Source organism: Hemiscyllium ocellatum, chromosome 16, assembly GCF_020745735.1.
Source record: "Hemiscyllium ocellatum isolate sHemOce1 chromosome 16, sHemOce1.pat.X.cur, whole genome shotgun sequence".
In the NCBI taxonomy this organism is placed as follows: Eukaryota; Metazoa; Chordata; class Chondrichthyes; order Orectolobiformes; family Hemiscylliidae; genus Hemiscyllium; species Hemiscyllium ocellatum.
Window position 1 is genome coordinate 74673439 of NC_083416.1, and position 23216 is coordinate 74696654.

The 23216-nt window shown below is 44.8% G+C and overlaps 1 protein-coding gene across 1 annotated transcript in view; it reads left to right on the top strand.

The window, feature by feature from the left end:
• The window catches only part of LOC132823477 (macrophage colony-stimulating factor 1 receptor-like), a 66190-nt gene that overhangs the window by 24555 nt on the left and 18419 nt on the right, over nt 1-23216 (top strand). The window contains exons 2-7 of the mRNA XM_060837384.1: nt 1591-1715; nt 6482-6641; nt 11718-11898; nt 13654-13769; nt 16728-16860; nt 21100-21293. Coding sequence (XP_060693367.1) covers nt 1591-1715; nt 6482-6641; nt 11718-11898; nt 13654-13769; nt 16728-16860; nt 21100-21293 — 909 coding nt within the window. The remainder of the gene's footprint in view (nt 1-1590; nt 1716-6481; nt 6642-11717; nt 11899-13653; nt 13770-16727; nt 16861-21099; nt 21294-23216) is intronic.

Genomic DNA, 23216 nt, shown 5'->3' on the forward strand with positions numbered 1-23216 from the left:
GTGTATAAGATGATTAGGGGTTTAGATAGGGTAGATACTAAGAACCTTTTACCGCTAATGGAGTCAGGTGTTACTAGGGGACATAGCTTTAAATTAAGGGGTGGTAGGTATAGGACAGATGTTAGGGGTAGATTCTTCACACAGCGGGTTGTGAGTTCATGGAATGCCCTGCCCGTATCAGTGGTGAACTCTCCTTCTTTATGGTCATTTAAGCGGGCATTGGATAGGCATTTGGAAGTTATTGGGCTAGTATAGGTTAGGTAGGATTCGGTCGGCGCAACATCGAGGGCCGAAGGGCCTGTACTGCGCTGTATCCTTCTATGTACTAGACAGCGAAAAGCAGGAAATCACCCATTTTGCCAGCAAGCTGATAGGAAAGTTCTGTTTGAATTTACTTTTAAAGCTTATCACATATTCTGAACTCACAGTGGTTTATACAAACGTGGCCTATGTTTGGGATCACTGCTACAAGGTTAATCAGTAAAGGAAGTGAACATAAGCATAAAGCAGGAAAGTGGAGTTGAGGACTATCAGGTGTGCTGTGATCTCAGTGAATGATAGGCTGAATGGCCTACATCTTATGGTCATGTGTTTATGGGTTTTTTAATGTCGTTGCAGATTTAGAATGCGAACCAATCCGAGAAATTTTAGTCTTCCAGTAAATCATTGTTAATTTGTTTCCAGTTTGCGTAACGTACACACATTAACAAGTCAGCAATTGATTCACTCTAATGTCAGAGACACAGTATCATCACCACCTACAATGAAGGAAGTGGCCATTCAACCCATTGTGCTTCTGCTGGGTCTTGGAAACAGCAATTGCACTTCGTCCCCACCATGTTTTTTGACCAAGATTACCTGTAAATTCTAAATTTTCAGATCCAACTCCATTTTGAAATTATTTAATAGAATCATCATCTGCCACCCTTTCAGGGAAAGTGTTCCAGATGCCCGAAGAGAAAGCAAATCCCCCAACATCATCCTTCTAGGTATTTTGATTTTGAGTGGATGACTTTGGATTATATGCTGAGTGTATAGTTAATGTCCTAGGTGATCCTGCCTGTCATAGTATCATAGAATCCCTCCAGTATGGAAGCAGGCCATTGAATCTACAGTAACCCTCCAAACAGCATCCCATCCAGACCCATCCCCCTCCCCTAAGCCCATATTCCTGCATTTCCTCTGGCTAACCCACCTAAATTATACATCTCTGGACACTATGGGCAATTTAACATAGCCAATCCACTTAACCTGCCCATCTTTGGACTGTGGGAGGAAACCAGAGCACCTGGAGGAACCCACACTGAGACAGGGAAGACTCCTGCTTTAATCCTTCCCATATTCCGATGTCAGAGTGGGGGTGTCATCCACCACCATGTAGAAACTGCAGGATATCAGCCCCTCCATGCCAAAAGACTACATAGCAACTGCAGGACATCAACTTTCCCATGTTAAAAGACGCCACACATAGGTTCGTGCCATAGACTGTGCTCCCTAACAAATGTCTCCCTTTTTTCAAACCATTTACTACAAAGTAGCTGATGGAGAAATCCATGGATGGTTTTGAAATGGAGCTTTGTTCACTTTCAGTGTTGCAGCTTCAACTGGACACCAGGGAGCAGGTGAGACTGCAAGGTGAGAACTATTCCGTTGACTGCATTGGACAGGCTGAAAGTTTGCATCTGATAGTGCAATGGATCCACCCACAACACTTTGTAAGTCTGCAATTTTCTTAGCTTTTCTATTTCATTTTCGTTAAAACTTGCCTTAATTCAGATAAAACAAGTAACTGCAGATGCTGGAGATCTGAAACAAAAACAGAAATTGCTGGAGAAACCCAATAGATCAGGCAGCACTTGTGGAGAGAAAGCAGAGGTAATCTCCTACCCAACACCCTTTGGCTTCAGCAAACCTATCATGATTTGGAGATGCCAGTGTTGGACTGGGGTGTTCAAAGTTAAACATCACACAGCACCTTATTCCTGATGGAGGGCTTTTGCCCGAAACGTCGATTTCCCTGCGCCTTGGATGCTGCCTGACCTGCTGTGCTTTTCCAGCACCACTCTAAGCATGACTCTGATCTCCAGCATCTGCAGTCCTCACTTTCACCAGGTTATAGTCATAGTCATAGAGATGTACAGCATGGAAACTGGCCCTTCGGTCCAACCCGTCCATGCCGACCAGATATCTCAACTCAATCTAGTCCCAACTGCCAGCACCCGGCCAATATCCCTCTAAACCCTTCCTATTCATATACACATCCAAATGCTTCTTAAATGTTACAATTGTACCAGCCTCCACCACTTCCTCTGGCAGTTCATTTCATACACATACCACCCTCTGTGTGAAAAAGTTGCCCCCTAGGTCTCTTTTATATCTTTCCCCTCTCATCCTAAACCTATGCCCTCTAGTTCTGGACTCCCCCACCCCAGGGAAAAGACTTTGCCTATTTACCCTATCCATGCCCCTCATGATTTTGTAAACCTCTATAAGGTCACCCCTCAGCCTCCGATGCTCTTGGGAAAATAGCCCCAGCCTGTTCAGCCTCTCCCTATAGCTCAAATTCTCCAACCCTGGAACATCCTTGTAAATCTTTTCTGAACCCTTTCAAGTTTCACAACATGCTTCCAATGGGAAGGAGACCAGAATTGCACGCAATATTCCAACAGTGGCCTTACCAATGTCCTGTACAGCCACAACGTGACCTCCCAATTCCTGTACTCAATACTCTGACCTATAAAGGAAAGCATATCAAATGCCTTTTTCACTATCCCATCTACAAGCGACTCCACTTTCAAGGAGCTATGAACCTGCACTCCAAGGTCTCTTTGTTCAGCAACACTCCCTAGGACCTTACCATTAAGTGTATAAGTCCTGCTAAGATTTGCTTTCCCAAAATGCAGCACCTCGCATTTATCTGAATTAAACTCCATCTGCCACTTCTCAGCCCATTGGCCCATCTGGTCAAGATCCTGTTGTAATCTGAGGTAACCCTCTACACTGTCCACTACACCTCCAATTTTGATATCATCTGCAAATTTTACTAACCGTATCTCTTAAGCTCGCATCCAAATCATTTATGGAAATGACAAAAAGTAGAGGGCCCAGCACCGATCCTTGTGGCACTCCACTGGTCACAGGCCACCAACCCAACAGGTTTAATTGGAAGCACTAGCTTCTGGAGCCCTGCTCCGTCACCACGTGGTTGTGGAGCATAAGATCGTAAAACATAGAATTTATAGCAAAAGCTTTCTGTGTGATGTAGCTGAAATTATATATTGAAAATGACCTGGATTGTTTGTTCAGTCTCTCATTTGTCAGAATGGCCATCTTGGTTTCAGTTCTTTCATATGTAAATTGCAAAACCTCTTTAAAAAGTTATATTCTCAAGTGAATTTTAACAATTGGTGTCTGTCAGCCTACATAATGTATTGAAAGTGTGAGTTCCCCTGTGTGATACTGTCTGTTCCACAATGTTTAGACTGATTCTAATCTTAAAAAAATATATTTACAGGATCTTACATGGATTCTAGCAGTTTTTGGGCCAAGTAAAACTATCACTTTTTCTGAGATACTGTTGGTTCTGATGAAGACTTACTGGACTTGACACTTTAACTCTGCTTTCTTCCTCCAGATGCTGCTGGACCTGCTGAATTTTTCCAGCAATTTCTATCTCTGTTGCTGTCATTCAATTTGGGTGATCACCCGGAAAGACGTAGCAAGATCAAAGGGCCGAATGGCCTATTTCTATTGCTAAGTTTCTATTTCTATTCAATTGAGTTGCCAGATTGAATAATCATGCTTTGGCTCCTGTATTAAAGTGGTAATGACAGGCCAAAAACTTTCATTCCAACCTCATGCCCCTTTCCAGCTCAGCCCGAATCAATAAAAACTGAAAGAACTGCTGATGCCTGGAAATCGAAAACGAAAACAGAAATTGCTGGCAAAGCTCAGCAGGTCTGGGTGAATCCCGACAGTGTGGAAGCCATTCAGCCCATCAAGTCCACACCAGCCATCTGAAGAGAATCCCAACCTCTACCTTGTCTGTGTAACACTGTATTTCCCTTAAGCCACCTAACCTAAACATTCCTGGACTCTACGGTCAATGTAGCATGGCCAATCCAGCCACCCTACAAGTTGTTGAACCTTGGGAGGAAGCTGGAGCACCCAGACACGGGGACAATATACAAACTCCACACAGACAATTATCTGAGGGGGGAATCGAACCCTGATCCCTGGCGTCGTGAGGTAGCAGCGCTAACCACTGAGGCACTGTGCCTCATGAAGGGAAATCAGATTTAAGGTTTCGGGTTGAGTGACCCTTCAACAGATCCTAGTCAACGTCTGGTTTCCTTTCCTGGTACAACACAGTGTTGGGAGTGGCACACAACATTAACTTCAGAATCCTGATCCAAGCCCCGCCCCCACGTTGACCATTTCTGAAGGCTCTATTTGGGTGAAATTTGTCTCAGATTCCAGCAATTAGAATGGATCTTCTATATTCCTTTATGGGATGTGTGTGTCCCTGACAGAGCGTACAGTTCTTAGCCATCCACCACCCCCCCATCCCCCCCCAACTGCCCTTGAACTGAATGGCTAGCTATGCCACCTCAGAGGGTAATAGAGCACATTACTGTGGATCAAGCTGGGTAATTTTGGCAAACTAGTGCTTGTTTAGTGAATAATTCTGCATTTTAATGAACTAGATGGCAATTAATGGTAGCTTCATGTTCACCATCAATGGGAAGTCAACTTTCAATTCCAGACTGAGATACCTTCTAATCAGCTAGGAGAAAGTGAGGACTGTGGATGCTGGAGATTAGAGTCGAGAGTGTGATGCTGGAAAAGCACAGCAGGTCAGGCAGCAACTAAGGAGCAGGAGAATCAAATTTCACCCAACAGCCCTTCATCAGGAATCCTGATGAAGATTCTTATGGTTGAAACGTTGACTCGCCTGGTCCTCAGATGCTGCCTGACCTGCTGTGCTTTTCCAGCACCACACTCTTCGACATATTTTCTAATCAACCCGTTCAGAGCATTTTTGGGGCAGGTGGGACTTGAATCGCGGTGTCCTCAGTCAGAGATCGGGACACTACCATTGTGTCATTAGCGCTCGTAAAATTCCAGATGGGATTAATCTTCTGCAGCTGCTGTGATGGGATCTGAGCCCACATCCTCAGGATTATAACCTGGATCTCTGGATTACTAGGCAGTGACATGACTGCTATGCCACCACCTTTCCTGTAAAATAGAAATTAAATCCTCTCTTCAAATTGTTTCTAATCTGCCTCAGAATAGGACAGAGCTTGAACCTGTCAGTGGATGCTCCTGCACTGTTTTCTTTAAGACGCTAGACCATAAGACATAAAATCATAAGACTTAGGAGCAGAAATTAGGCCATTCAGCCCAAATGAGTCTGGTCTGCCATTCAATTATGTCTGATGAGTTTCTCAACTCTTTTCTCCCGCTTTCTCCCCATAATCCTCAATCCCCTTGTTAGTCAAGAACCTATCTATCTCCGTCTTAAGTATACTCAATGACCTGCCTCCCACAGCCTTCTGTGACAATGAATTCCATAGATTCACGACTCTCTAGCTGAAGAAGTTTCTCCTTATCTCTATTCTAAAAGGCCTCCCCTAGGGCTGTGCCCTCTGGCCTAGTCTCTCCTAGCAATGGAAACATTTTCCCAACATCCACTCTGTCCAGCACATTCAGTATTCTGTAAGTTTCAATTAGATCCCCCCTCATCCTTCCAACCTTCATCGAGTATAAACCCAGAATCCTTAAGCGATCCTCATGTGTTAAGCTTTTCATTCCTGGGACCATTCATGTGAACCTCCTCTGAACCCGCTCCAGGGTCAGAACATCCTTCCTGAGATATGGGGCCCAGAACTGCGCACAATACTCCAAATGTGGTCTGACCAGACCCTTATAGAGCCTCTCTGTTTTTATATTGAAGTCCTTTCAAAATAAATGCCAACACTGGGTGGTTAGTTCAACATTTCATCAGAGAATAGAATATATCGAGAGGGAAAAGATATAAAAGGGACCTACGGGCAACTTTTTCTTACAGAGGGTGGTACACATAGCGAATGAGCTGCCGGAGGAAGTGGTGGAGGTTGGTACAATTACAACATTTAAAAGGCATTTGGATGGGTATATGAATGGGAAGGGTTTGGAGGGGATATGGGCTGGGCGCTGGCAGGTGGGACTAGATTGAGTTGGGATATCTGGTCGGCATGGACAAGTTGGACCGAAGGGTCTGCTTCTATGCTGTACATCTCTGTGACTCTATGTCTCTATATGTTGTTAGATAGAAGGAGATTAAATGGGTGAGTAGTTTCCAAATTCAGTTTGGGAATACGTGGGCTGTGTTAGAAGCTGTTCAAATGGCCTGAATGGTAGTTTGCTGTCCTCCCAAAGGAATTCAGGGGACATTTAAAAACCATTTGCAATGAGTTTTATTTTTTTCTCCCTCCAGCCTGTCGTTGTTTCCTACTCCTGGAAATACGATAATCTATTCACAGTGGTAGCAACACTGCACATCGACGGTGTGAATGGAAGTGATTCGGGAAATTTCACCTGCACTGTGAAAGGGGAGAAGGAGATACGAACTGCTGCAACAATGCTGCGGGTTGTTGGTAAGGCTATGTCTCCAGAGGGTGTGAGGCGTAGCAAGTGACATGTTTAGAGGTGGTGCTAGAGTATAGTCCTGGTCCAAACCCTTCCTTCCATCATCTTCGAAAATGGAAAAAGTTTGCCAAATCTTCTCTCCACTCTCTTTGCAATGTTAACGTTGTAAGAGGGCTGGGGTCGTTTTCCTTAGAGCAGATGATCGAGTGGAGGGTTGACAGAAGATTTCAAAATTATGAAGGGTTTCACGAACAGAAATTGCTTCCAGTGGTGGGAGAGTCAGCAACCAGAGGTAACAGAGCAAAGTGATGACTGGCAAAAGAACTGAAGAGGGCTGTAGAAAAATTGGCACCTTTTTGCAGCAAGGTTTTAGGATCTAATGTGAAAGATCCAAATAGACGATGGAAGCAGATTCTGTGGTATCTTTAATGAGGGCAATAGATAAATTCTTGTAAACGAAGAGCCTTCATGAATGAATAGGAGTGCGGAACTAATTGAATTACATTTTCAAAGAGCTGCAAAGCACAATGGGCCAAATGGCCTCCTTCGATTCAGAAAGATTCTATGCATCTATGAGTGTGAATATGCTTGTTACCCATAGAAAATACAACTTCAAACCTCTTCTGCCCTCTCTCCCAATCTGCAATTTGAAAGCATTATCACAACAGACTTGAATCAGTGTCATTGAAGAGTCAGGTTTAGAGATGGAGTTGATGCCTCAGGCAGGAGAGCTTCCTTAGCCCAGAGATGGACTTTCTCAGTGTGGTCAGGCCTTTCTTTCTGTTGTTTTCTTCCTGCTCTCCACTTATGTTAATCCCAGTTTAGGATATAGTTTTGTTTGCTCAAGGTGGGGCTCCATGTATGTCTTGAGGTATGGGGATTAGGTTTTATTGTTAGCAAAGTAAAAACAATGACTGCAGATGCTGGAAACCAGATTCTGGATCAGTGGTGCTGGAAGAGCACAGCAGTTCAGGCAGAATCCAACGAGCAGCGAAATCGATGTTTCAGGCAAAAGCCCTTCATCAGGAATAAAGGCAGAGAGACTGAAGCGTGGGGTGGACCCCACGCTTCAGTCTCTCTGCCTTTATTCCTGATGAAGGGCTTTTGCCCGAAACGTCGATTTCGCTGCTCGTTGGATGCTGCCTGAACTGCTGTGCTCTTCCAGCACCACTGATCCTGAATCTGCTTTCCAGCATCTGCAGTCATTGTTTTTACCTTTATTGTTAGCATTTGGGATTGGAGTGTATCTTCAGCTCACCGGAAGTGGGTAGTTTTAGGGTCTGGTCTTGGGCGAAGTCTTTCACACTGTCAGTCCTTGAAAAAAAAACTCTTTATTTCTGATTTCTAAATTGAGATTTTAAGATTTACATTGAAGGATTTGGTTCAGGATTAGTGCAAATCTAGGATTAGATTCTTGAAACATCCACTGGGTGAGTTTGAAACTAAAGTGTTTGAATGTTGATGAGAGGTATATTTGGGACTAAGTTTGGGGGTTAGGGTTGAAATCAAGGTTGAGGTTAAGCTTGGTGTTAGGGTTTGGGATAAGGGTTGAAGTTAAGCATTGGGGTTAGAGTTGAAATTAAGTATTGGGGTTAGTGTTGAAGTTAAGTATTGGGGTTAGTGTTGAAGTTAAGTATTGGGGTTAGTGTTGAAGTTAAGTATTGGGGTTAGGGTTAAAATTAAATATTGGGGTTAGGGTTGAAGTTAAGTATTGGGGTTAGCGTTGAAGCTAAGTATTGGGGTTAGGGTGAAGTAAGGTTTTGGGATTAGGGTAGAAATTTGGGTGAGGGTTGAAGTTAAGCATTGTGGTTAGTGTTGAAATTAAGTATTGGGGTTAGGGTTGAACTTATGTATTGGGATTCGGGTTGAAATTAAGTATTGGGGTTAGGGTTGAAGCAAAGTATTGGGGTTAGGGTTGAAATTAAGTATTGGGGTTAATGGTTGAAGTTAAGTATTGGGGTGAGGGTTGAAGTTAAGTATTGGGGTTAGGGTTGAAATTAAGTATTGGGGTTAGGGTTGAAGTTAAGTACTATTGTTAGTGTTGAAATTAAGTATTGTGGTTAGGGTTGAAATTAAGTATTGTGGTTAGGGTTGAAGTAAAGGTTGAAGTTAAGGTTGGGATTTGGTTTAAGGTTAAGTTTAGGACTGAGGTTAAAGTTAGCTTTAGGGTGATTTCCCTCCTGGGTGTTAGATTGAGCTGCTTTCGCTGGGTGGGGGTGGTGGTGGTGAGGTGTTCACAATGTGACCAACAGCTTTGTCATCATTGGGCTAACCTGGGAATTGAGATGAAAGCATTTTTTCAATAGATCACACAATCTTGATTCACCAGTTAGCTTTGAACTGTATTCCCATCCAATCTGAGGTCGTAAAATCACCATTCAGATTTCCACTATTATCTTTTTAATGTATCAGAGTTGCCAATGGAATTTATGACACTCTATCAGCTATTAAGATCCTGTTATCATAGTGTTAGACTAGTGCCATCTGGAACATTGTACATAATGGGTGCACACCGTTGTGTTATTCCAACAACCTGGGCATTTCATAATGATATGAATTTTCAAACATAGAGATGAAGTGGCCAGCTAGCCCTGCAACTGCTTGACACTGGGATCATGATCTGATTGTGGTCTTAATTCCACTTTTCTGCTGGCCCTCAATACCCTGTTACCCTTGTTAGTTAAGGATCGATCACTCTCTGCCCTAAAAACATGCAGTGACCGTACCTGACCCATGAGACTCAGAGAGAAACATTGTCTTCTTCTCTCCATCTTCAGTGGAAAATCCCTTAACTTTAACCTGTGTCCGCCCATTCCAGTCTCTCCCACAAAGGGAGCCCTGTTAAAACCTCAACAGGATTTTGTGTGGAACATAGAACATTACAGGGCCTTTGGCCCTCTATGTTGCACTGACCTGAGAAACCAATCTGAAGTCGATCTATCCTACACTATTCCAGGTTTCAGCAAATTGACTGCCATTGTTCCAAAATGTCATTGGGTTTGTATGGCATCGATTCCAGACTAGACAGGCATGTACCTTTACAATGTTACAATGTGTGATGTTCTGGTATAAAGGTATCTGCTTCAAGATCAGTCATGAACTTGGTACAATGGAGTCAATGGATTCAGTCAGTTATGTTTGTGTAATGTAGAATAGTGTCAGGAGGGTTAGAACTCGTACTATGTTATGCTGGGCTGGGCAGTGCCAGGGACCCGGGTTCGATTCCAACCTTGGAGTGACTGTCTTTGTGGAGTTTGCACATTCGCCTTGCATATTTGTGGGTCTCTTCCGGGTGTTCTGGTTTCCTTCCACAGTCCAAAGATGTGCAGGTTAGATAGATTAGCCATGGGAAATGCAGGATGGGGGCGAGGTGGGTCTGGGTGGGATGCTCTTCAGAGGGTCAGTCTGGAATTGATGGGCCAAATGGCCTTCTCCCACAGGTAGGGATTCTGTGATTCCATGTGCGTGGGTTTTTGATATCATAGCCCTGTAAGTAGTCATTTTTGTAAATAAACTTTAAGATAGCTCGTTCAACAAGAAATCAAGTTTTGTGATATATGTTAGCTAACATTTTGTAAAACATAGTTAACCATAGCATAGTAAATTAACAAAAAGTAGTAAAAAGTATTGACCAGTATATAGTAAAACCACAAACTTCATCAGATACAAGTCTAACCTGTCCAACCTTTCCTCATAGAGTAATTAGCCCATGTCAGGAATTAGTTAAGTAAACATTCGCTGAACTCTTCCTTATGCAGTCATGTCCTTTCTTAGTTAAAAACATCCAAAACACCACTCAGTCCTCTAGGCGTGGTTTCACCACTGTCCTGTACAAACGTAACCAAACTTCCATACTTGTGTTTTCCATTCCCTTCATAACCAACACTCCATTTTCCCTCCTTCTCACTTGCTGTCCTTGCAACCAAACTTCTGTGATTCATGCACAATGATACACAGATCCCTCTGTACCACAGAGTACTGCAATCTCTCTCCATTTAAGGAACATGATGCTTTTTTTTTCTACCTGTCAAATTGGACATGTTAATGCTTCACTGTAGTCCACTCAATCTGCCAAACCTTTTCCTCCGCATTTAATCTATCTATGTCCTTTACACAGGTGCTCTTCACAACTTATTTTCACACCCGTATTTGAGTCATTAGCAACTTTAGTAACATTTAGCCCATTCAGTCATTGTGATAAATTATATATAAATCAACTCCCAGCACTTATCCTTGTGGCATTCCACTCATTGCATTGTGCGAAACTAAAAATAACTGAATTGAACCTACTCTATGTTTCCTGTTAACAAACTGATCTTCTACATAACCCCATTTGTTGCCTCTTATACCACGAGCTCCTGGTTTGTGTCACTATCTTTGCTGTGATATGCTGTGAAATGTTTTCTGGAAATCTAAGTACCGTACATTGACAGGTTCCCTTTATTCACAATGCCTGTTGCTTTCTCAAAGATCTCGATTAAACACAACTCCCCTTTTATAAAACCCCATTGACTCTGGTTCTTTGCTTTGTGATTTTCTAAGTGCTTTGCTTTAACATCTCTAACTGAAACCAAATCTTCAAATTTATGCTTTTATAAAAGGTCAAATGCCCATGGGATTTGAATTCTCATTCACTAAGTTATCGACACATTGAGGGGAAAAGGCAACAGAACCCTGGAGGTATGGGCTTGTGACAATTTATGCACTCGATTAGATTCCCTACAGTATGAAAACAGACCCTTCGGCCCAACAAGTCCACACCGACCCTCTGAAGAGTAACCCACCCAGACCCATTCCCCTAGCCTACATTTACTCCTGACTAACACTATGGGCAATTTAGAACGGCCAATTCGCCATGCCTGCACATCTTTGGATTGTGGGAGGAAACCAGAGCATCCAGAGGAAACCTACGCAGACACAGGGAGAATGTGCAAACTCCACACGGGCAGTTATCCAATGTAAGAATTGAGCCCAGGTCTCTGGTGCTGTGAGGCAGCAGTGCTAACCACTGAGCCACTGTTTAGGAACATGTGTGGGGCTGCCAGTTGCAGGTAATAACTCAATTCTTTCTTGTGCATTGACAGAGAAAGGTTATGTGCAAATATTTACTGATCAAGAGACTGTTCTGCAAGCAGATGCTGGGGATTGCCTCAAGCTCCAAGTGAGAATTGAAGCCTACCCTGAACTAAGGGAGCATGAGTGGATATATGACACTATGAACAATAGTGCTGATCACAAGTCTACATTCCTTGCAAAACACAATAGGTAAGTTCCAGGCCCTTGGCCCCATTTCACAGCTTGTAAATTTCTGATACTCCACAATGAGACCAAGGGGGCGGGCAAGGTAAACTGTGAGGCCAGGCAGAGAGACCAAGTTATTAATCTTCAGGGATTTTGGAACATGTATGTTTTCATGAGCTTCTCTGAAGTATGAATCAGGCCTTAAAACCGATCTAATCTCATAGAAACCTATAAGCTTCGAACAGGGTAGACACAGAAGGGTGTTCCTGATGAAGAGAGAATGAATCAGTAAGGATTACATTGCTGGAGTTTCAAAGAATAAGGAGTCTATAAACTTCTACCAGGACTCAGCAGGGTAAACGCAGGAAGGATGTTCCTGATGACCAGGGAGCTCAGAACCAGGAGTCACAGTCGAAGGATACAGGGAAAGCATTGAGGACTGAGATGAGGAGACATTTCTTCACCAAGAGTGTAGGGAGCCTGTGGCACTCTCTGCCACAGAAAGCAATTGGGACCACAACATTGAATGTTTCCAAGAAGGAACTAGGTCTAGTTCTTAGAGTTAAAAGGGTCATAGGGGAGAAAGAGGGGATGGGGGATTGAGTTGGAAGATCAGCCTTGATTATATTGAATGGTGGAGTAGGCTCAAAGGGCTGAATGGCCTCTTCCAGCTCCTATGTTTCTATGTTGGTCAGCTAGGGCACACAATGTGAGAATTGAAAGGAGCCTCACAGCTACTAACACTCAGTGGGAGATTCACAGTAGCATTGGCTGCTCCGGAGTCACATTGACAGAATCTTTTCTCCTGACAGCACAATTGGGGAAGCCCGGAGGTTAGGTATTAAAGCTGTATCAGAAAAAAACAAAGAGACACATGGTGCCTGGTTCCTCTGAGTTACACAGTTGAACTTTTTATTTACTCTAATCATCGATTGCCTGTTGCCAGTGGGTGAGAGCCACTATTTTGTAATTGGTTATCTTGTGAGGGCAACTCAGGAACCTGAATGATCAACACATGGAATCCCTACAATGCAGGAGGAGGCCATTCAGCCACAGTCAACCCACCTAACTTGCACATCTTCAGACTGTGGGAGGAACCTGGAGGAACCCCATGCAGACACGGATGGGCGGGGAGTGTGCAAACTCCACACAGACAGTCGTCTGAGGGTGGAATCGAGCCCGGATCGCTGGTGCTGTGAGGCATTTTGTAGACAATTCTCCTACTTGATGGTTCCTAATGGACCAGATAGTACCGGCCTGTGCTGGAGAGTGGAGACTGTAAGTCAAGCTCTGAATTTGATCAAGGTGGAACAGGATTTAGTTTAATCGATCTAGGGATGTGCTTGTTATTGACGAGGCCAGAATTTGTTGCCTGTCCCTCAATGCTCTACCAAGACTCAGCGATTAACCCTGCTATCTCACAGTGCCAGAGATGAAATAGTGTCCACATTGCTTGTGGGAGTCAATTGGTGTGGTGCTGTGGGTTATTACTCCTTCCTTAGTCCACATTGAGTTATCTGATCTCAGTTTGAATGGTGTGTTGCCATTAGATTGGCTACTTCCAGACTGGAGAAGGACACAGTCAGATAGAGTTCTTGCCCCTGATCACTCTCCAATGACCGAAATGTGAACCAGAATGGATGTTGTGTTGCCCCATAGCTCAGAATAGGAGGAGCCTAAAAGTAGAGGAGAGAGGAGGGGAGGAGGAGGAGAGGGCGAGGGAATAGAATAGAGGCAAGATTCAGTGCTGTGACTTTGTGACCCTTTCTTGTTTTGCAGCTATGAGAGTTCTCTGTTCTTGGTGCGGTTGAAGGAAAGTGAGAGCGGCACATACACGTTCTTTGCATCTAATGGAGAAGCAAACTCATCCCTGACCTTCCATTTATTGATAAATCGTAAGCACCAACTCATTAAAGTGACTCAGAGACCCTCGGGGCCAGACCGAGCCACTCTCTATTGGCAGGGTTCAGACACCAGTGTCCCAACCCCCCCAGGGCACTTTCTATCAGCCTCTCTCTACACCCTCAATCATCTTCATTTCCTTCGAACCTCTCCCCTTTCCAATCCTTTGATCACTCTACACTCTCTCTTAGAATCTTTTCCAATAACCAGGTTGGCTAGACCTCCAGCTCCAACCATCTCCTTCCAAATTGGGGATTTCACAAACGGAAACCTTTCTTTACTCTCAATCGTCTTCCTGCCTCAATTTCAGTAACATGACTGCCCAGTTCAACTCGTCCACATCAGAAGTCTCATGACACCAGGTTATAGTCCGACAGCTTTATTTAAAATCAAAAGGTTTTGGAGCACTGTTCCTCAGTCAGGTGAAGTGGAGGGAAGCATACAGGCATGGGATATATAGGTGGAGAGATAATAGCAAGGTAATTCTGGGTAACTAGTCCACACCAATGTTTATGGCATCCACTCCTCTCCTTTGAATCCTAAATGCAGTTTCTTTCATTAATTTTTTCCTCAGAAGCTTCCCCTTAAACCCATCCATCTGGCTAGCCTCCTGGGAAATTCTCATCACTTTTTCATAATACCTGCATTCATCCAAATTTCTCTTAAATAGAGACAGCCCCATTCCTGCAAGCTACATTTTTCTCTTTCCCTCTCTCTGCCAGCATTAATGATCTTTTAGCAGGTTAGCCCTCAGTCATTCACTTTCAGGTGAGGAGCTTCTGTTATTAAAGATTCCATGATAGTCCTGAGGGTTGAAGGGGTGGGGTTGGAGGTGGAGAGGTTGACGACCCTATTCCCCAGCTGTTCATCTGAGAGATCAGAGAAATTGTGAAATCTTCCAACACAGAAAGAGGCCATTTGGCCCATCAGAAGCCATGGAACTCACAATCCCAAAATCTCAACTCACAATCCACTTGGAGTCTCATCTCCCCTCACTTTGGGAAGTCCTCCTGGAAGTTGAGTTTATGCCCCTGCTTTAACCAAGCAATACAGCTTCTTTAAGTAATTTTTAAAGTGTTTATCCAAATTCCCCTTTGTAAGTTACTAATGAATTTGTTTTCACTGTCCTTGCAACGTTCGGCAGCTTTTTAATCAGCAGGGGATAAAGAGTTATGAGGAAAAGGAAGGAAAATGAGGTTGAGGATTATCAGATCCGCCATGATCTCATTGAATGATGGGGGCGACTCAATGGGCTGAATGGCCTACATCTGCTCCTACATTTTTTTGGCAACCCAAATCACAGTAGCTCACTGCTTTAAAAGAATACGCTTAATTTCCCATTCTGACTGCTTTGCCGATTACCTTAAATCTCAGTCCTTTATTTGTTCACCTTCCTGTCAGTGGAAATTCCCTAACTATAAAGCAAAGCCTTTCCTGATCTTGAACACTTCCGTCAAATCTTGTCTCTGCTGTAAGGCAAATAACAGCAGCTTCTCGAGATCCTCCACATAACCCAGCACACTCCACCACTGGCACTGGTCCAGGCTATCAGTTTCTGTAGCCTCTCTAAAGTTTTTTAGCTCACTTTTTGTATTATTTCTCCGACAGAATGTATCACTTCCCATTTCCCTGTATTAAGTTTTAAAATTAGCGTAGGTGTGATTTTCATTTTGCTAGGTCATGACACCTCCACTGAAGTCTGTTGCTACTCTCCTCACTGTTTGCTATTTTTTTTCTACTTGACGCACCTTTTAACAAAATAAACTCATTCTTTCATGGGATGTGGACTTTGCTGCCGAGGTCAACATTTGATGCCCATCTCTAATTGCCCTTGAACTGAGTGGCTTGCGAGACCATTGCAGAGGGAAGTTAACAGGGGGAAGCAACAATGGGGAGGTGATGGCCTCATGGTGTTATCATTGGACTTCTAACCTTGAGACGCAGGTCATGACCTGGGTTTGAATCCAGCCACGGCAGATGGTGGAATTTGACTTCAATTTTTTAAAAAAATGGAATTAAGAGTCTATTGATGGCTATGAATCCATTGTCAATTGTTGGGAAAATTCATCTGGTTCACTAATGCCTTTAGGGAAGGAAGCTGCCATCCTTACCTCGTCTGGTCTTCAGATTCGCAGCAATGTGGTTGACTGTTAACCACCCTCTGGGTATTTACGGCTGGGCAATAAATGTCATCCTAGCCAGTGACACCTTCCTCCTGTGATTAAATAAAAAAGCATTGTTGTGGGTTACATGTAGGCAGGTCAGGTAAGATTAGATTTACAGTGTGGAAACAGGCCCTTCGACCCAACAAGTCCACATCGACCCGCCGAAGCGCAACCCACCCATGCCCCTAACACTATGGGCAATTTAGCATGGCCAATTCACCTGACCTGCACATCTTTGGACTGTAGGAGGAAACCAGAGCACCCAGAGGAAACCCACGCAGACACGGGGAGAATGTACAAACTCCACACAGACAGTCACCTGAGTCGGGAATTGAACCCGGGTCTTAGGCGCTGTGAGGCAGCAGTGCTAACCACTGTGCCACTGTGCCTCCCACTAAGGGTTGCAGATTTCCTTCCTTGAGGGATATGAGAGGACCACATGGATTTTTAACAACAATTTGCTGACATTTGTCATGTTAATGAGACCAGCTTTCAATTCCAGAGTTATTAGTTGAACTTAAATGACACCAGGCCCTGTGGCCAGATTTGAACCTGCATCTCTAGCCCCCAAGGCTGGATCTTCTGGATTACTAGCCCAATTACATCCCCACTTTTGCCCCAACTTGAAAAACGCCAATGAGGCAGTGACCCCTCAGATACAAGTTCCCATCCGTAAGGCCTTGCACTGCATTTGTGTGTGATTTTGTTTTTCTATTCAAGCCTCTGCGATGGCTTTTTTTTAAAAAACGTGAATGAACATTTCCTTCCCTTTGTCTCTCTGCCCAGGAAAGCCGACGGTGACCATTAAGAAGGAACAAATTACTGCAGGTGACAAGAAGGACGCTGCATTTCGCTGCCTAGCCAGTGGGTTTCCTGCTCCAACCATTCACTGGTACCAGTGTCCAGCGCACAGAGACAGGTAAGATTGGAGATTCTGGGAGCAGTAGCCACTTAGCACACTGAGGATAGTGGAACTCAGCAAGTGTTGACCTATTTTGTAAAGGCCCCGGTATTAGATCCTAGAACACGTCCCTGAAACAGACATTCCCAAACTAGGCCTGCCCTATCCTTGACTTTGTTGCATTTCAGAAAACCTGGTCTAAACAAGGCCTGGATAAAAAGGCAAACAAGACGAAAGGCTCACATTTATCAAGAGTCTTAGGTGACCACAGGAAGTGTCTCACAGCCAGTGAGGCAGCTTTCAAAGGTGGTGACAATTACCATGCAGCAAAGAAAACATTGCAGCCAATGTATACACAGCAGGATCCCAGGAATGTTAATGTGATGCTGGTTGAAGAATCTGTTTTTACTGATGTCATTGAGGGATGAGTATTGACTCAGAACCTGCAAAATCATCTTTTAGATGGGAGGGCAGAGTTTGGTTTAAAGTCTCAACTGCAAGACAGTGTGGAATGTCCAACATGGTCAAGGCATTGTATCAGGATGTGGGGGTGAACTTGCCTGCTCTTCCTCAATTATGGCCCTGCGGAACATTATGATGAGGAACATGAATGGCCTCATGGTTTAACCGCCTATCTGACAGAGTGCACTCCATTCATACTGACCCTCTAACAATGCAGCAAGGCAATGCAGTACCAAGGTCGCGCTTTGTCAAACAATCAGTACCAAGGGAGTGCTGCACTGTTAGAGGGTCAGTACTGAGGGAGTGCCGCACTGTCAGAGGGTCAGTACCGAGGGAGTGCCACACTGTCAGAGGGTCAGTACTGAGGGAGTGCTGCACTGTCATAGGGTCAGTACTAAGGGAGTGCTGCACTGTCAGAGGGTCAGTACTGAGGGATTGCTGCACTGTCGGAGGGTCAGTACTGAGGGAGTGATGCACTGTCAGAGGGTCTGTACTGAGGAAATGCCGCACTATCAGAGGGTCAGTACTGAGGAAGTCCTGCACTGTCAGAGGGTCAGTACTAAGGGAGTGCTGCACTGTCAGAGGGTCACTACTGAGAGAGTGTCGCACTGTCAGAGGGTCAGTACTGAGGGAGTCCTGCATTGTCAGAGGGTCAGTACCGAGGGAGTGCCACACTGTCAGAGGGTCAGTACTGAGGGAGTGCTGCACTGTCAGAGGGTCAGTACTGAGGGAGTGCTGCAGTCAGAGGGTCAGTACTGAGGGAGTCCTGCACTGTCAGAGGGTCAGTCCCGAAGGAGTGCTGCACTGTCAGAGGGTTAGCACTGAGGGAGTGCTATACTGACTGACGGTCAGTACTGAAGGAGTCCTGCACTGTCAGAGGGTCAGTACTGAGGGAGTGCTTCACTGTCTACAGTATTCCCAAGACTAATTGGAAAGGAGACAACCTCTTTGCTTGGATGATTGTTGACTGTTAATGAAGCATTCCTTCACTTCTTCATTGCCAATATTTTAACAACTGATAAACTGAAATGAGAGAAGAGATTGTGACAAACACACAACTGTTTACTTCTTTCATGTAGACCATAATGTTTCCTCCTGGCTTTTTGAATGAAGCTGCCTCTAATTAGGTAAGACTTGTACAGTCAGAGAATTCTCTACTTCAGCTGTCTGCTCAAGAGCAGATCTGAACTCATGTCGTCATGATAGAGAACATGGAACATAGAACATAGGAACCGACAGCACAGAACAGGCGCTTAGGCCCATGATATTGTGCCGAGACTTAATCCTAATGTAAAATATAGTAACTTAACCTACGCATCCCTCAACCCACTGCTATCCGTGTGCAAGTCCAGCAGTCGCTTAAATGTCCCCAGTGACTCTGCTTCCACCACCACAGCTGGCAATATATTCCATGCATTTACTACTCTCTGCATAAAGAACCTATCTCTGACGTCTCCTTTATACCTTCCTCCTAATATCTTCAAACTATGATTTCTCGTACCAGTCAGTCATGTCCTGGGGAAACGTCCCTGGCTATTGACTCTATCTATTCCTCTCATTATTTTGTACACCTCGATCAGGTCTCCTCTCTTCCTCCTTCTCTCCAGAGAGAAAAGTCCAAGCTTATTCAACTTTTCTTCATAAGGCAATCTCTCCGGTCCAGGCAGCATTCTGGTAAACCTTCTTTGCACCCTCTCCAAAGCCTCTGTATCTTTCCTATTGTCGGGCGACCAGAACTGGACACAATATTCCAAGTGAGGTCTCACCAGGGACTTGTAGAGCTGCAGCTAAACCTCACGGCTCTTAAACTCGATCCCCCTGTTAATGAAAGCCAAAACACCATATGCTTTCTTAACAACCCTATCCACATGGGTGGCAACTTTGAGGGATCTATGTACTTGCACATCCAGATGCCTTTGTTCCTCCACACTGCCAAGAATCCTGTCTTTAATCCTATATTCAGCATTTGAGTTTGACCCTCCAAAACGCATCACTTCACATTTATCCAGGTTGACCTCCATCTGCCATTTCTCAGCCCAGCTCTGCATCCTGTCTATGTCGCACTTCAGCCTGCAGTAGCCCTCTATACTATCGACGACACCTCCAACCTTTGTGTCATCTGCAAATTTACTAACCCACCCCTCAACCTCCTCATCCAAGTCATTTATAAAAACTACAAAGAGCAGAGGCCCAAGAACAGAGCCTTGCGGAACCCCACTCAACACTGTCTTCCAGGCAGAATACTTTCCATCTACAACCACCTTCTGCCTTCTGTCAGCCAGCAAATTCTGAATCCAGATAGCCAAATCTCTCTGTATCCCATACTTCCTGACTTTATGAATGAGCCTACCCTGGGGAACCCTATCAAATGCCTTGCTGAAGTCCATATATACCACATCCACTGCTCGATCATCATCGATCTGTCTTGACACGTCCTCAAAGAACTCAATAAGATTTGTGAGGCATGACCTGTCCCTCACAAAGCCACGCTGACTGCCTTTAATCACACTATGCTTTGCTAAATAGTCATAAATCCTATCCCTCAGAACTCTTTCCACAACTTTGCTGACCACAGACGTGAGACTGACTGGTCTGTAATTGCCAAGGATTTCCCTAATACCCTTCTTGAAAAGTGGAACAACATTTGCCTCCTTCCAATCCTCTGGTACGACTCCCGTGGAGAGTGAGGAGGCAAATATCCTCGCCAGCAGCTTAGCAATCTCCTTTCTCACTTCCCAGAGCAGCCTAGGATAAATCTGGTCTGGCCTTGGGCACTTATCAATCTTAATGTTTGCCAAACTTTCTAGCACATCATCTTCATCAATCTTGATCTGTTCAAGCTGTATCCCAGCTCCTCTAATTTTTAATGTACAACAAATTCCCTTTCCTTGTTGAAAACCGAAGCAAAACACTCATTCAGGGCTTCCCCTATCTGCTCAGACTCCATGCACAAGTTCCCTACGCTATCCCTGATCGGCCTTACCTTCCCCCTGAGCGTTCTCTTACTCCTCACGTATGAGTAAAATGTCTGTGGGTTCTCCCTAATCCTTATTGCCAAACCTTTTCGTGCCCCCTCCTGGCTCTCCTCAGTCCATTTCTGAGCTCCTTTCTAGTAAGCATGTAATCCTCTAAAGCTGTGCTAGGTCCTTGCTTCCTCCATCTTACGTAAGCTGCTTTCTTCCTTTTGACGCGAAGCTCCTCTGTTCTCATCATCCAAGGTTCCTTAGTCTTACCCCTTCTTACCTGTCTCAGAGAAACAAATTTGTGCATCAATGATCTCCACTACAGAGGCAAGACTTGAGCTGGAAAATAGATGAAACCCTGATTTATTGGCAACAGTCTCAACAGATAGATACCAGACAGCCAACCAACCCCAATTTCCTTCCATTGCGTAGCCGACCAGAAATTGCTTCCACTCTTACTACCTGCCAATTAGGCACATTGTAAAGGGATTTGCAGGCCTGCTTTCCCTCATTACGAATGCACTTTTCATGGCCATCAGGTCATGAGGCTGAACAGTTCTGAACCAGTCAGGGTATCAAGGGTTATGGGGAAAGGGCAGGACAGTGGATGTGAAGGACATCAGATCAGCCATATTCCTGTTGAATGACCGAGCTGGCTTGAAGGGCCAACTGGCCTACTCCTGTTCCGATTTTGTACGGTCTTATGGATGGGATTTGAAGCCAGTGCTTCCAACTGAGAGTTAGTGATGATAACCACCACACTGCAAGTATTCTTTGTGGGTAAACAGGTAGCCCGACCCACATAAACCTTCAAGCTGTTCTTTCAACACAGGTGCACGGAAAATGGAACCACCAACTTTGAAAAGTTGATACCTCAAAAGAAGACGTCCATTGTTTCTGAGACTCTGTATGGGCGGACAGAGGTGGAGAGTGTGCTATCAGTCCACAAGGTGAAGCCTGGTTCCCTGCTGGAATGTTATGCATCCAATAAAGCTGGAGAAAGTTCCTTTTCCATCTCATTCCTTGGTGAGTGGCCTTCTCCATGAGGAAATGTCAGGCATGTTGGGCCTACACTCAATGGGTTACTTTCTAAATGGAGGGAGGATCTAAATGGAGGGCGGCACGGTGGCTCAGTGGTTAGCACTGCTGCCTCACAGCACCAGGGACCTGATTTCGATTCCCACTTCGGGTGACTGTGTGGAGTTTGCGCATTCTCCACGTGTCTGCATGGGTTTCCTCCGGGTGCTCCGGTTTCCTCCCACAATCCAAAGCCATGCAGGTTCGGTGAATTTACCATGCTAAATTGACCATAGTGTTAGGTGCATTAGTCTGGGGTAAAAATAGGGTAGGGGAATGGGTCTGGGTGGGTTACTCTTCGGAGGGTCAGTATGCACTTGTTGGGTTAACGAGTCTCTTCCCACACTGTAGGGAATCTATTCTAAAAGGATTGGATCTGTGGTTGAGAACTGTTATATAGGGCTCCAACTGCAGAAATTAGTTTTGAAAACAACACACCAAAATGAATTGAAGAGGTAATGGAATGTTGACCTTTATCCCTATGCATCATAGAATCCCTACAGTGTGAAAGAGGGCCATTTGGCCCATTGACTCCGTACTGACCCTCCAAAGAGCATGCCACCCAGACATACCTCCTACCCTATGTCCTATAACCCTGCATTTTCCATGGCTAATCCACCTAGCTTGCACATCCCTGGACACTAGGGGCAATTTAGCATGGCCAATCCACCTAATCTCACACATCTTTGAACTGTAGGAGGAAGGGCATACAGGGAGAATGTGCAAATTCCACACAGACAGTTGCGCCAAGGCTGGAATCAAACCTGGGTCCCTGGTGCTGTGAGGCAGCAGTGCTAACCATCGAGCCACTGTGCTGTCTAATGGAATGAACTGGGTTTATGTGACAATTTCCAGAGCTCTGCCGCACCCATCTAGGATAGTTGCTCAGATGTTCCAGTCTCTAGATTGGATGTGAGAGCTGCTGGACCCTGCAGAAACCCCAACATATGGATCTCCGTGGTACTGGCGAGAGATTTTAAACTTCCAAGGGGTAATTCCCAGAATCTGGCACAGTGGTCTTCAGTCCTCAGAGTTAGAACTTCAGACAAATCCAACATACTTACCATGATAGGACCCAGGAGATATTAGACAGTACAATCCTAGTTAACTCCTGGATAACTATGCAACTAACCCCCTCTGCACCCCCACAATCACTCATGCTGAGCAGTGCTCCAGACCCAACAAAGGCTCCTGACTAATCCCCGTCCAACCCTCAGACCATTCTCGTCTCCATCCAACCATACCTGACATGACTTGACTTGACTACATTTCCCTTACCGTCTTGTTAACCCTGACAAGACTTGACTAGCCCCAAACAGGTGACTACATCCCAACCTCAAACCAATTTGGTTAGTTCTAAATATGCCTAACCCTCCTGGCATAATCTGAGAACTACCCCTCCTCCTGACAAACCTGCCCACTCATCCACCTTCTAGTGCTACCCACCTTGCTCAGCTTACGCATTTTACCACCTACCTCAGCCACCTACCTATCCTTCCACTGCCCCTCCACTCCACCATCCATTCATCCCATTCACTAGAAACATAGAAACATTGAAAATAGGATCAGGAGTAGGCCATTTCTCCCTTCATGACTACTATCCCATTTGCTATGATCAAGGCTGATCATCCCTGTTCCTACTTTCTCCCGGTATCTCTTTGATCCCTTTTGGCCGAAAAATGATATCTAACTCCTTCTTCAAAACATTCAATGTTTTGGCTTCAACCTCTTTCTGTGGCAGAGAATTCCACAGGCTCCCCACTCTCTGGGTGAAGTATTTCTCTTTGTCTCAGTCCTAAATGCCTACCCTGTGTCCTTAGACTGTGAACCCCTAGTCCTGGACTCCCCAGACATAAGGAACATCCTTCTTGC